The following is a 12,605-nucleotide window of genomic DNA, read 5'->3' on the forward strand; positions in this document are numbered from 1 at the left end:
TGAGCGAATGCCCACCTGGCACTACCCGACCTCCTGGGAGCACAGACAGCCTAGCAGTACGCAAATGGGCCCCTTACAGCAAGCCCCCGCAGGACAGCTGCTGGGGAGAAGCAGGGAGGGAGGGCACACGCAGAACAGACCTGGATTCAAAGGCGGGAGGCCTGCGGGGAGCCCCAACACAAACCTAAAAGCCAAGGGACACTGGAGGGCGGGGGCCCATGAGCTGAGCAGGCGGCGCAAGCAGTCTAAACTGTGCGGCTGGGCTCTGGTCTGACCAAGGTCTATTCGTTAGCAAGGTTCATTAAGTTAAGTGCAGAAACCAGGACTGTTACAGGCCTTGCCCTCTGGATTTGATCTGGAAGACAAAAGAGAGAAGAAAGAAGAGTCAGAGGCCAGTGGGAAGGAACAGAAAGGAAAAATGGGGAGATGGAGCGGCGCAGAGCGCCGCTGGCACGGCCCTGGGGCCAGCCTAAGAGGGGGAGCTCGTGGATGACCACGTGTCTGGAGGTGTCCTCCGGAAGGAAGCCTGCCGCTCTCAGCCCGAGCTGGTCGGCCACAGCCAGCACCCCTGGACGCGGCGCCGGGCCGGACCACGGCACGCACGCACGCTGTGGCCTCCTGGGGCGGGGCCTTCTGGCCGGGAAAAGGCCTCCCGCGCCAGCTGCCGCGGCCCGCAGGGGCATGAGCACGGCCTTGCCAGGCGCACTCTGCCGTCGTCCCGCTGCTTCCTAGCACCCGGATGGGCGGGCGCCCCACCGTGCGGGGAGTCAGCTAAACAACCCTAACACCAGAACCGGAGAATCGTGGCGTCTGAGGCCTCTTCTGGAGCCGTGAAGCGCCGACAAGCTCGAAGGGGAGGACGCGGGCGCCACGACGGGGCCGGAAAACGCGCGTCCCAACAAAACCTCTGCCAGGCTACGGGGGCAGCGCTCGCTTGGAAGAGCCGCGAGCATCCGGACCAAGGGTGACTCATCGCTGTATTCTGGTGTTTTAACACAGAACCATGGGATGAGCCATCTAGGGCAGGAGGCAACAGCCTCCCTGACAGGTAAGGCCTTGGGGGGCCGCGGGAGGGACTCGCCCTGGAAAGACAGAGGGGAGCGCTCTGAGGCCTGGGGGCGACACGCTACCCAGATGTCTCAGGAGTCAGACGTGCAGCCCGAGGCCCAGCTGGCAGAGCCCAGCTGAGGGGCGACGGTGGGCAGCGAGGAGGAGCTCTGGGTTCCACACGAGCAAGCCGACTACCAGACACACCTTGTGCCTGGAACTTCCGTGCTTAGGAAGCAAAACAGCCTAACAGTCACACGAATGAGAAGTGTGAGCAGATGACTCGACGCGCGACCAAGCTCGCACCTTGCCTCCAGCCCCCCACGCCACGCCAACTCCCCCGAGCCCCGGCTGCGGCCGCGTCTCCTGGAAATTCAAAGGGGGGCATTTCTCCATTTTCCTCTTCCTGCAGATGTGACCTGGCCACACATTTTTCCAGTGAAGAGAAACCACACAGTCAGGACCTGAAAATGAATGACGTCGCTTTTGAAATGCGAGGGCAGCAGCAACTTTTACAGAGCCGCTGGCTGCTGAGACCTCACCGGCGTGGACATCACCCCCCGGCAGCTACAGCGAGGCCCCCTTGCCCTTCTTCAGCCCCGACCATCGACGCGTTGTAGCGTGAGTCACCCTCGTGGATGGGTGAGCTAGAGGCTCTCCTTATGAGCGTCACCTGGGCGGAAACCCGGATTACCAGAATGCGGGACAATCAAGAAGAGTTTTGTAAAATGGGCCATAAAACTATGTGCTGTGATGACTTAAAAGTCTGTCCTCACTCTGCAAAGGGGGAAACTGAGTCAACAGGCAGAGAGGTCTGCCTCGGGGTGACGGCCGGCAGCAGCCCTGGGGCCCGGGACAGCCTCCTACGAGGAGCCCGCCTGCGAGTGGGCCACACACGTCAGCATGGCCGCCCCGGGACGCCCTTCAGGAGATCGCAGGGCCGCAGAGAGGGCTTCCTCCTGGCCTCGAGAGGCAGCGCGCGCCCTCTTCCCTCACCACGGGCGCTGCGCTCCTGCTCCGCCCTCTGCCCTGCCAGCGCACGGCTGCTGCCCCTTCCCCCGGGCGCTCCCCACCCTCTGGCTGTCTCCTGTCCCTGCCTCTCGCTCCCGCGGAGCAGCGCCCTCGCCTCCCTCGCCTGGGTGACGGGCTGACAATAAGCAAACCTGGTTGACAGCCGGAAGCTGAAGGCAAGAGCCCCTCGGAGGCGACAGGGCCACCGGGCGGCTCCACAGAAAGGAAGCAGAGACTCCTGGCGACCATGAGATGGAGGCAGATTAAAGGGCTTTACACCAGCTTCAGCAAATGCTTCAAGTGAAACGGTGCGTGTAGTCGGGTATAAAGGAAAATGGGAAGATTCTATCTCAAAAGCGGAAGCGTGAAGGGCCGCCCAGCCCGCCCCACAGCGAGGGCCCTGCTAACATCGCGCTCTGGCTGGCAGCAGCGCCCTCCACTGCGTCACCGTGTCTCCTCTAGGGTCCGAGGAAAAGCAGGTTTTGTTTTGGGGACTGGAATAAAGTGACCATCGTTCTGTGCTCAAAAAGACCGTGTGCCCCACCTGTCTCTGTCCGGCAGCAGGTGGGCCGGAGAGAAGCCCAAAGGAAAACAGCAGGGAAGGTTCCGGACTGAGAGGACGAGTCTCGCGTACCACACCTGCTCGGAGGGAGCCGCGGCGTGCGCGTACCACCCCCACCCCGCGGCCGACGCACGCAGCTCCGTGTGGGCGGTGGATGAAGCCAATCCACCCCTCCTCCTGGGGGTCTGGCCAGACACCAGGGCCGCCACGAACAGCTGGGCGCCGTGGGAATCCCCGCTCCCCTGTGATCTGGGCAGTTGGAGCCGTGAGGGGCCCCGGTCACGCCAACGTGCCCGTGAAGGCCACGTTCCCACCACGCTGCGGACGAGAGCAGGTCACGAGAGCAGGGCCAGTGACCCAGCGGCACAGGAGTCGTCCTCACCGCCTCCGCCAGCAGCGCTCGCCAGCCCTGCCGGGACGGCACAAGGCCGCCACCTGGTGGCCACGGCGCGAGGGCGCCGCGGGGCTGACCTGCCTGCTCCCAAGGAAAGCTTCTGGGGGACTGCAACAGGGGAACTGGGCAGAAGGCGCAGGCCAAGCAAGCGCGGCTGGGAGCGCCCCGCCAGAGCCAGCTGAAGCAGCACGCTGCAGAGGGCGCTCAGCACCCACGTGTGCGGAGACGGGCGGAAACGCCCGCGCTCAGGTCACTTTCTGACCCAGCCACGCCAGCCCACTCTCAGCACGGCGTCAGCCCCCGGCGTCGGGAGGCCAGAGCCGGACGCGCTGGGCCTCAGCGCCGTCGAGCTGGGCGGCCAGGCTGGCAGTCGCCCCTCCGGCCACAGGCCGAGCGCGAGGCTGGGAGGCGCCTGCGAGCAGGAAGTGGGCAGCAGCAGAAGAGCCGCTCGCTTTACCTTTCGTGAACTTCTTGTAGTGAACGCGGCTCTTGGAGACTTTGGACTTCTCTTCGAGGCTGAACGCCTTCTTTTCCTTGCTGTCCAAGGAATCTCCAAAAAAAAAAGAGAAAGACAAAGTGTCACAAGCCATTCTCGCGGCCACTCCCGGCCGCGGCCTGGCTAGCGCAAACCCAGACTGAACTCCATCCGGCGAGGGCTAGTTCTCTTCAGCTGGGCGCCAGAGACCGGGCCTGGCCGTCCCGCCGACATCCCAGAACCCGCAGGAAGAGGAAGAAGGGTGAGAACCCACCGTGAGACGCCGGCAGGCGCCCGCCCCACCGCTACGTCCGGCCAGAGCCGGACACAGCCTCCCGAGGACAGTCAAGGGCGCGCCCGCGACCCCACTGGGAGAAGGTTCTCCGGCGGCAGGCCCAGGGCCCGGCTCAGGCACGGGGCGGATGAGGCAGCGCCTCTGCGGGTGACGCTGACCCGACCCGGCGGCGGCAGAGAGCGCGGGCGCCGCACCAGGCCCAGGAGGCTCGCGGCCCTCCCTCCGCAGCACTCGCTCGGCTTGCCGCGTGGCCACTTCTACACGGGACGGAAAAGGCCTCCCAGACGTGACGGGAGGGGAGCCGGGGAGCCGGGGAGCCGGGCGCAGGCAGGGCGGCGGCAGAGCGACAGGCACGGGCCGGGCCGCCCGGGTGCAGGGCTGGGCCTCGGGCTGCCCGGGAAGACGGAGCCCGTCACGCGGCCTCGCCCCACCAACTGGGACGCCTCAAGGCCGCTGCTCGGGACGTTGTCAACGGCAGTACCACAGACTCCTCTTTGTCCTCAGCGGAGCTAACGTTCTCGACCTTTCTTCCTGAACACGGCGCGCCGAGCCAGCCACCAGCTTCAAGTGGCGCCTCATCTCCCGTTTCCCGCCCCGGCGGGCGCCGCCTCAACCACGGACCCGGCCCTCCATGGGGACAGAGGCAGGCTGGCAGGTGTGGCGGGGTGTCCACACTCCTCACGCACGCTGTGCCCCAGCAGGGCTGCTCCCACACTTCCAGGAGGCAGCCCCGGGGCGCCCCTCTGGCACAGGTCCTGGCGGCATCAGACGCCCCCGCCTGTGCCAGGCAGCCTCCTTCCCCACGCTGCTGGCACGGAGGGCATCGGCCGGGCCTCGGCCCGGTGGGAGCGCTGTGCTGCAGCCGGAGCCCCAGCCCAGCGCCCCTTCCTCTCGGCCGCGCCCGCCCGCCCGGCGGGAGCCCAGCACCCACCCATCCCAGCCCAAGGCGCACTTCCAGAGGTTCGTGCTTTGAGCAGTCATCATTTATACAAATGTACTCCTCCGGTTGTATGAACTGTAGTCTACTATCATGACATCTTAATCCAAAGGCAAAATATCTGCACTTAAACATTTGCTATTAGTTGAAATAAACCAAAATTGTGCATGTATTTGAGACACAAGTGGGTAGTGCATATATTTTATATCTCCATCAAGTTTACTAAAGAGCAAAGGTCCCAAGCAGAGTTCTGCTTCTCAGATGGTGGGGTGGGGTGGGGCGGGGCAGTGCAACCATCTCTCCAAGAGAAACCCAGGGCAAGGGCCCTCCCTGGGGAGCCGCAGGTTGAGGCGCAGCACTGTGAAGCTCCCGCAGCCTCTGCAGCCTGAGTTCGATCTGCGGCCGGGGAGGGACCCCAGGGCGCACAGACCTCTCCTGTCTCCCCGCTGCTCCCCTCAGCAGTGGATTTCAATTGGTCGGCTTGTCCTGCTCCCCACCCTGTCTCTGGTGAACCCTCTCACTGCCTCTGCACCACTGGCCTGCGCCCCAAGTCTGGGTGCATAAGTCAGTCTTTAAAAAGAAAGAAAAGAAAGCCAGGGCCAGCGGAGGGGGGTGAAGGCTGCTTCTGGCACCAGCGTGGCCGGCACAGCAAGAGGGGCAGCTGGCGGCTGGCTGCAGCCGCTCCAGGCGGGGAGGCCTGGCACTCCGGGGGCGCTAAGTGCCTTTCCGGGGGCGCAGGCAGCTGGGCGCCAGTCACGCCTCCGAGTGCGGCGTGCAGCGGGCACCAGCTCGCAGCACAGTGCGCGGCGGCGACAGACCGAGCAGGACGCAGACGGGCGCACACATCCACGTGCGAAGGGCGCCCGGGGACGCTGAGCCACTCGGCTGCCGCCCGGGGCAGGCGGCACTGCCAGAGCCCAGAGCAACCATCACACAACAGGACAGACGCCGAGGCGACAGTCTGTGTCGCGCTGGGCGGCACTGCTGGGATGAGGACCGTCCTGCGACATCCTGCCCCCCGCAGGGGCCCCCAACCGAGAGACGAGGGTGGCCCAGTCCGCCGACGCCGGGCCACACGGAGACCCGCTGGCCACGCGCGCCCTTCATCTTTACCCCAGCAGCAGCCTGCTGCTTTTCATCTGCCTTTGCCTGAGACTGGAGGTCGTCGTCAGTAGCAGAGACCTCAAATTTTATTGATACCTTGCTGTCGTTAGTCCAGTTATTTATAATAGCCATTACCTTAAGAGCATTCAAACGATTCATCTGGGGAAGCTCACTGTTCTCTCTGGTTTCATCAACGACACGTGAAGAGCCGCGCACCTGACAAGGCCATCGATCTGCACCGCCAGCCGCTGCCATGCACGGTGCCCCCCGAGCCAGGGGCAGGCCCGTCGTGGGCCCAGCTCCACGGCCGTGGGAAACAGGGCACTGCCCACTGAACGCTGCATGCTGCCCAGTGCCCAAAGCGCTGCCGCTGTGCCAACCACCTCCAAGGCCACCGAGAGGAAGCCCAGGCCCAAGAGGCTCGGGTGGAGTCGCACCCAGCGCCTCGGGCTCCCGGCAGCCTGGCTCCTCACGTCTCTAAGCCACAATCCCCAGTGCTTCTTCAGTCACACCCCGAGAGCCAGGCCACTAGGGCACCACACGCTGAGGGCAGCTGCTCAGGTAAACAGAAAACAAGGTGGGGGCGGCGGCACAGCGGAGCCCTGGAGTCGGGGGTGGAAAGCACAGCCTCCGCGGAGAGCAGCCGGAGGCTCCCCGGAGCCACCACGTGATCCAGCAGCTGCAGGCCCGGTGACACCAGGCCCGAGCGGGGGCACCACCACGGAGCCGGGGCGGAAGGCAGGCGGCCAGCAAGCGGAGGAGCCGAGCGTGGCCTGGGCGCTCCGGACACTGCTCGGCGGGCGGGGACAAAGCCGCAGCCCCGGGGGAGCTCGGGACAGTGCGGCGCGTAAATGGCCCAGAGTCCACGGGACAAACACGGCGCCATCCCACTTACACGAGGTTCCCAGAATCGTCGAGGCGACAAATAAAGTGGGGGTGCTGGTGGCGGGGAGGAGGGCAAATGGAGAACGCGCGTTTAATAGCGAGTGCCGGCCTCGCAGGACCAAGAGCTCTGGACACTGGTCCCGTGTCGGTGTTGGTGCTGAACGCACGATTTACATCACGCTCCGTGGTCAAGGCTTTCGATTTTGGCTTATATGCACTTCGTGCAACCAAGGAAAGTCCAGACTTCTTCACGAATACGCAGCAGATCGAGTGAAGCTACAGCCTCGCCTTCCAAACAGCCACTTGACAAGAAACTGCGCCCACCGCCGCCCGCACCCCGCACGGCGCAGGTCTCAGGGTGCCGCCCCGCAGCGCCGCGGGCGCCGGGCTTCTGCCCGCCTGCCGCAGCCAGGAGCACGGCCGTGGTGCCAAGGCCCGGCAGCTCCGGTCACCGCACTGAGCCGCTGAGTTCCCAGGAACGAAGAGTAAAGCGCAGCCCGAGGAGCAGAGTCCGCGCGAAGCCCCTCTGGAGAGCGCTCTGGCCTCGGGCTGCCGGTGTCGGCCCTGGCTGCCCCTTCTGACTCTGACTTCAAAAACACGTTTCGGTCGCATTCGGAAAGGTCAGTCAGTGAGACTGCAAACTAATGGATTTCTTGGCCACGCTCAAGCCCCAAAGCGGAAACAGCGCCGCGAGCACAAGTCCTCGCCCCGCCCCGCCCCGCCCCGCCCGCGGACGCCCCCCGAGCGCCGGGCGCGCAGGGCCTACCTGCTGCCTCCTGCCCGTGGCAGCTGTTCAGTTCAGCCAGAAGCTGGTTAAAGTCGTCCTGGTGCGCGATCCAGTTGTCCTGAAAAAGACAGCCCAGTGGGTGAGAGCGCTGTGGCCACAGGCGGAGACAGGGCACACTGGGGTCCAAAGAAATCTCATCGGCCCCTGGATTCCAACTGTGGCCCCGAACAGTGCGAGTCGGAATGGAGAATACAGACCGGGGCTTCTAGCCTGCAGCCTGAAGAGCAGGTGTGTTACACAGGCGAGCCCCGACTTCGACGTGGGTCAGCGACAGGCAACGGTCAGCCGCCAGGCATCTTGCACATGCGTCACCGTAACAAGGTAAAATGAACGTCTTTCCCACGAGGGGAAAGTATGTGGGCCGAAGGAAAAGGTCGGAATGGATTTTCAGTTCTCTGCTCATCTGAATTTAAACTATTTTGCCAGTTCCAGCTGCCTTCGTGGACCCTGATTTCACGACCCCCGGGAAGCAGCAGGCGGAAGGAAGGCTTCAGCTCCGCCTGCCGTTGGTCGGCGGCTGTGGTGAGGGCTCCGGCCTCGAGGGTGGCCTTCTCCCGCCACACCGCACCAGCCGCGCGCAGGGGGCTTGCGTCGCGAGTACTTTCAAAGAGCACTAGGGGTTCCGCTTAACCGGAGGCACGCTAAAACGTGCTCTGAGCAGAGCGGGGCTCCAAGACTGAGTGCATCTGGGAACCCTCCTTCAAACCAGCCCAACGCCAGTGCGAGTAAGCAGCGTGATCCAGCTTCCCTAATGCAACTCTGATTTTCTCCACGATTCTGTTGGCTGCAAAAATTTATTTAACAAAGCTTTCAGCTGAGACCCTTTCTAGAGCAAAGAACAGAAAGAAAAAGACTTAAGTCACATATCTGCAGAGTCTATGTTCACGAGGAAAAGTGAATCAACTCAACTGCTGAACACCAACAGTCAGGTCAGGGAACAGGAAAACGCACTTCCTCGAGGTGTTTCTGAAGCCGAAGGCCGGCTGGAGTGACTCAGTGCTAGAGCGCAGGCCAGATGGCATTCCTCATCCTCAAGTGCTTTTCTATAAAGGAATACTTTTTGCAAAGCTAGGCTGGGCCACTCAGTCAGTCAGGCCACGGAGGCCAGGGCGACAGGTGGTGCCAGCCAGCAGGGCCGGGCGCAGCAGTGACCGACACGTGGCCACGCGCACTTGCAGTGGCTCAGCGAGGCTGGACACGAGTCCTCAGTCACAAGAAGCCCGCCATGCAGTGAAGGCCCCGGCAGACACACTGCTGCTTACTTCATTGTTGATGGCGGCTCCGAGTCCCAGGTGGTTATTCTTCACCTGAACTTTAATGTGCTCTGTGGCTCCTTGCTCCTGAGCCCCCAGGCCCTGTGGAGATTGAACAGGTTGAGTGTCCATCAGAAAAGCGACCCCTGCCCGCCTTTCCCCCACGCCCCCGGGCACAGGCACCTGGGACTGAGACACTGCCCGTGCCACGAGAACTCCCAGAGCTAGGGATGGAGGAACCATGGCTACCGGTACTGACGAGCGGCGCCCAGAAAGCCCAGACACGGGTAAACACTGAAGGGCGGCTGTGCAAACCGGCCACCATTCAAGGCCACGAAGACACCGGGAGCCGACTTCTGAGCGTCAGAGCGCTGTGCAGCGCACTGGCGGTAACACAAATCTAGAGCTCTCGCCACACGGAATTATGCTATGAAATTTCACCACGGAAAGGGGAGAGGGGATCCCAAGCAGTGTCCACAGGCGCCCCAGAGCTCGGGCATCCTGCAGCCCACAGGCAGCAGGGCGGCGCCTACTTATAAAAACAACGGGACACCAGTGGGCTTTAGTCGGGGATGACATGGTCTGATTTATTTACTTTCGAACGCGACAAATGGCCTGGCGACGTGGCCGAGAGGCTGCTGCAGCATCAGGACAGGCCGGGGGCTGGAGCGGGGTGGAAACCCCACAGAGAGGAACAGACAGAGGGGTGGAGGGGCCTGCATGCCCCGCGCAGTCACCCGGGGACCGAGGTAGACAGGGGACCACGTACAAAACTGGTACCAGACCTGGGGGGGGGGGAGGGTCTGGAACTGAATAAAAACAGCGATAAACCTGAGACGCTTGCTCACGTGGAGAAGTGAAGCAGGCTGGCATGTGACAGATCAAGACAAGGAGAAGAGTGTGCTCTCAGACTCGCCACAAAAAGCCAGGAAGGACACACATCCCTGAGCAGAGAGCCAAGCGGGACTGGGCTGAACCCCGCGAGAGCTAAGCTCAGGAATGTGGATGTGGTCGAGGAAGAGCCAGCCATGAACTGGGAGGGCTGGCCAGGGACAGGAGAAGCAGGAGAGAGGTTGGTGCTGGAAGCCAGACGGGAGCGTCCCAGCGCTCGGGACTGGGCGACTGTGTCCAGTGCTGCCAGGGGTTACGCAAGCGGAGGCCAGGGCCGGGGACTTGGCGATGAGAGCAGCAAAGGCCCTGACTAGGACGCCGTACGTGTGGTGATGGCGGCAGGAGCGCTCCTGGCATCGGGAATCAAAAGGGAGGACACGAGGCCCAGCTACAGCGGGGCCAGGACGCAGCAGCCTGCACTTCTGACGGCTAAGTGTAGCTCCAAGTTGAGCTCACGAAAGGCGAGCTGCCAGGACTCTCACATGGCCGCCCACAACAGAGCTGACCCATGTCCCGACAGAAACGCTCCGTCTCAGAAAGCAGCACCTGCGCTCTTCCTTTGCCACGGCTCTTCCAGGCTCAGATGCCTGAGCTCGGTCTGACGTACCTTCCCTTTGGACCACCCCATCTTCTCCAGCATCCTCTGGCCAAACTTGGAGTCGTCATTACTCCAGGCAGTGTTTTGGGGATCCACGGCCCACTTCTGCTTCCGGCGACCTGTAAGTGACAGAGCATCTCCTCAGGCGTCTCGCTCTCGCCCGGGCGATCCCATACACATGCGCACATGCCCAGCACAGACACAAACATGCGCGGAGTATGACACGAGCTGTGTCGTACTTGGATTATGCATCCAAGGAAACGTCACGGACTAGGTCACTTCCCTGGTTTCTGCAACAGCGGTATACTCTCAACATACAGCCTGGCCATGGGTCACCCTAGATGTCCCCTCCTAAGTGACAAACAGCCAAGGCATTCCATCGGTGGGGGTCCACATTCGGCAAAGCACAGCTGTTTCAAGCAGCGTCACCATCTAAGTTAGGATTTAACTATAACGTGTAACTGAATGTCAAGTGTCAAAAACAGTCTGGAAAAGTGAAGAGTCTATGAAAAGTCTAACATCTTGACTAAAAACCTGACCTAAAACTACAAATTACCGAAGACTAGGAGGCGGAGCAGTGAAATTCTTGGCTTATGTGCGGTGAGCTCGGTGTGTGTAAGCCTGGTTTCTTGTCTCACATAAAGGAGAAACATGCAGTTACACTTGATAGTTACTGACATACGGAATGAAGAATGTTTTCAAGGAAAATTATCAGATTTGAAAAACGGGCAGGCACGGTGGTGAAGATGGAGGGGCCAGAACCTGGCCCAGAGCAGAGGAAACCGCACCCTCAGGGCGGTGGGAAAGCTCACCTTGGTGCGAGGTGCGAGCAGAACACAGAGCTGCAGCTGCAGGGAGCCCCACGCTCATGAGTGACCCGCGCAAGTAACTGCTGGCCAGCGACACTGGCACTTTTTAGGCTTCTGTGTTTTCATCTCTAACCACAAGGGATGCTGCAGATATTACTTTAGCACATTTTAAAAAGACACAAAACAAAATATTATGCCTTACAACAAAAATCAGACTTGCGAGTCACAGTGGGGCGAGAATCAGAAAGTTCCCTTCACGTCACAGACGAGCAGGCAATGTCTACAAACTGCTTCATACCTGCATACCACTTCAGACTCGGAACTACCCTCATGGTCGCCATCCTACTGACTTAAAGTCAGCCTGATGGTGACGAAAAAAGCAGCTTTTGAAGGCCTCAATGAGAGTGCCCATAGCAAGGGACATAAAAGCTGCAAAGCCAGGGAGCCGGCAGTGAAGAGCACGCTGACTTAACACACATCACAGGACAGGAAGAACAAAGCAGTCTCCACCATCTGGGGAGGCTCCAGCCGCTTTCCAGAAGGAGGATCAGAAGCTGCAGGGTCACAGCTGAAGCATGCTCCTAAGAATTTCCACTTAAAACCAAGAGCCAACTGCCCGCCCTCCCGGAGCAAACAGAGATACTGACAACTGGATCAGTGACCCTTCTCAATCTCTGGTCCAGATTTATGACCCCATGCAGTGCTGACAGCAGCTGAGTTCACAAAGCCCCTGGGCCGGTTCAGCTGCTGGCCCTGGCCGTCACCCAACTTGCTTCCCCCAAGTAACTGGCTCTCCTCTCAGGACCGAGACACGACTGCCATCTGGTGGCAGGCGACCTTAGCCGCAGGCACCATCCCGGTCCGGCCACCGCTCCAGAGGGATGAAGAGAGCCTCTCGGAAGGTACCTGTGAAAGGCCACCTGAGGCCGGACGCGGCGTGGCGACCAACAGCTAGTCAGGAGAGCGGACCCCACCCCCAAGGGGCGAAGACAAGGCCGAGCCTTCCAAGACTGGGCCAGCGGGCCTGACACCTTGAACCGGCGCACGCGCTGCCTGCAGCCTCGACGGCCTTGCTGTCCTTTTCCTGGGCTCACGAACTAGAGAACGGGCTCTCACCGCCTCGCGCCGGCCGGCCCGCGCTCCTCTTTTTAACACCGGAAGCCGAGGCCCGGCCAAGTGGAAGGTCGGGCCCGGGCTCCGCTCGACCCCGCGCGCCCAGGTGAGCGTGAGGACAAGAGTCCGAGTGGACACTGGCACTAGCAGCGGCCGGGGCTGACCTGCGCGGAAGCCAGAGCGAGCCGAAGCCTGGGGCTGCCCGGGCCGGTCCCCCGGGACCGCGCGCGCCCGCCACCCGAGTCCCTCGACCCTGGGTCTGGCTGAGCGCGCCTCCGAGAAGCTCCACCCGCGCCCCCTCGGGTCTCGGCGCCCACACTCACGCTCCGCCAGCATCGACATGTCGCAGAGCGGGGGACGCCGCGGCCTCGGTCCAGCAAGATTCCCGCGCGGGAATCACGGAGCGCGGCGGCGAGGGCGCACACTGTGACGTCACGCAGCGCG

At 62.2% G+C, this 12,605-nt stretch overlaps 1 protein-coding gene across 1 annotated transcript in view; it reads right to left on the reverse strand.

Moving 5' to 3' along the window:
• Window positions 1-12,569, reverse strand: part of SOX7 (SRY (sex determining region Y)-box 7) — a 53,639-nt gene extending 41,070 nt beyond the window's left edge. Inside the window, exons 1-5 of the mRNA XM_004682431.2 lie at window positions 12,485-12,569; window positions 10,249-10,358; window positions 8,760-8,852; window positions 7,477-7,555; window positions 3,472-3,564 (exon numbers count right to left, since the gene is read on the reverse strand). Coding sequence (XP_004682488.1) covers window positions 3,472-3,564; window positions 7,477-7,555; window positions 8,760-8,852; window positions 10,249-10,358; window positions 12,485-12,503 — 394 coding nt within the window. The 5' untranslated portion in view covers window positions 12,504-12,569. The remainder of the gene's footprint in view (window positions 1-3,471; window positions 3,565-7,476; window positions 7,556-8,759; window positions 8,853-10,248; window positions 10,359-12,484) is intronic.
• Between the last annotated feature and the right edge of the window lie 36 nt (window positions 12,570-12,605).

This window comes from Condylura cristata, unplaced genomic scaffold, assembly GCF_000260355.1.
Source record: "Condylura cristata isolate star-nosed mole 26May11 unplaced genomic scaffold, ConCri1.0 scaffold00014, whole genome shotgun sequence".
Taxonomy (NCBI): Eukaryota; Metazoa; Chordata; class Mammalia; order Eulipotyphla; family Talpidae; genus Condylura; species Condylura cristata.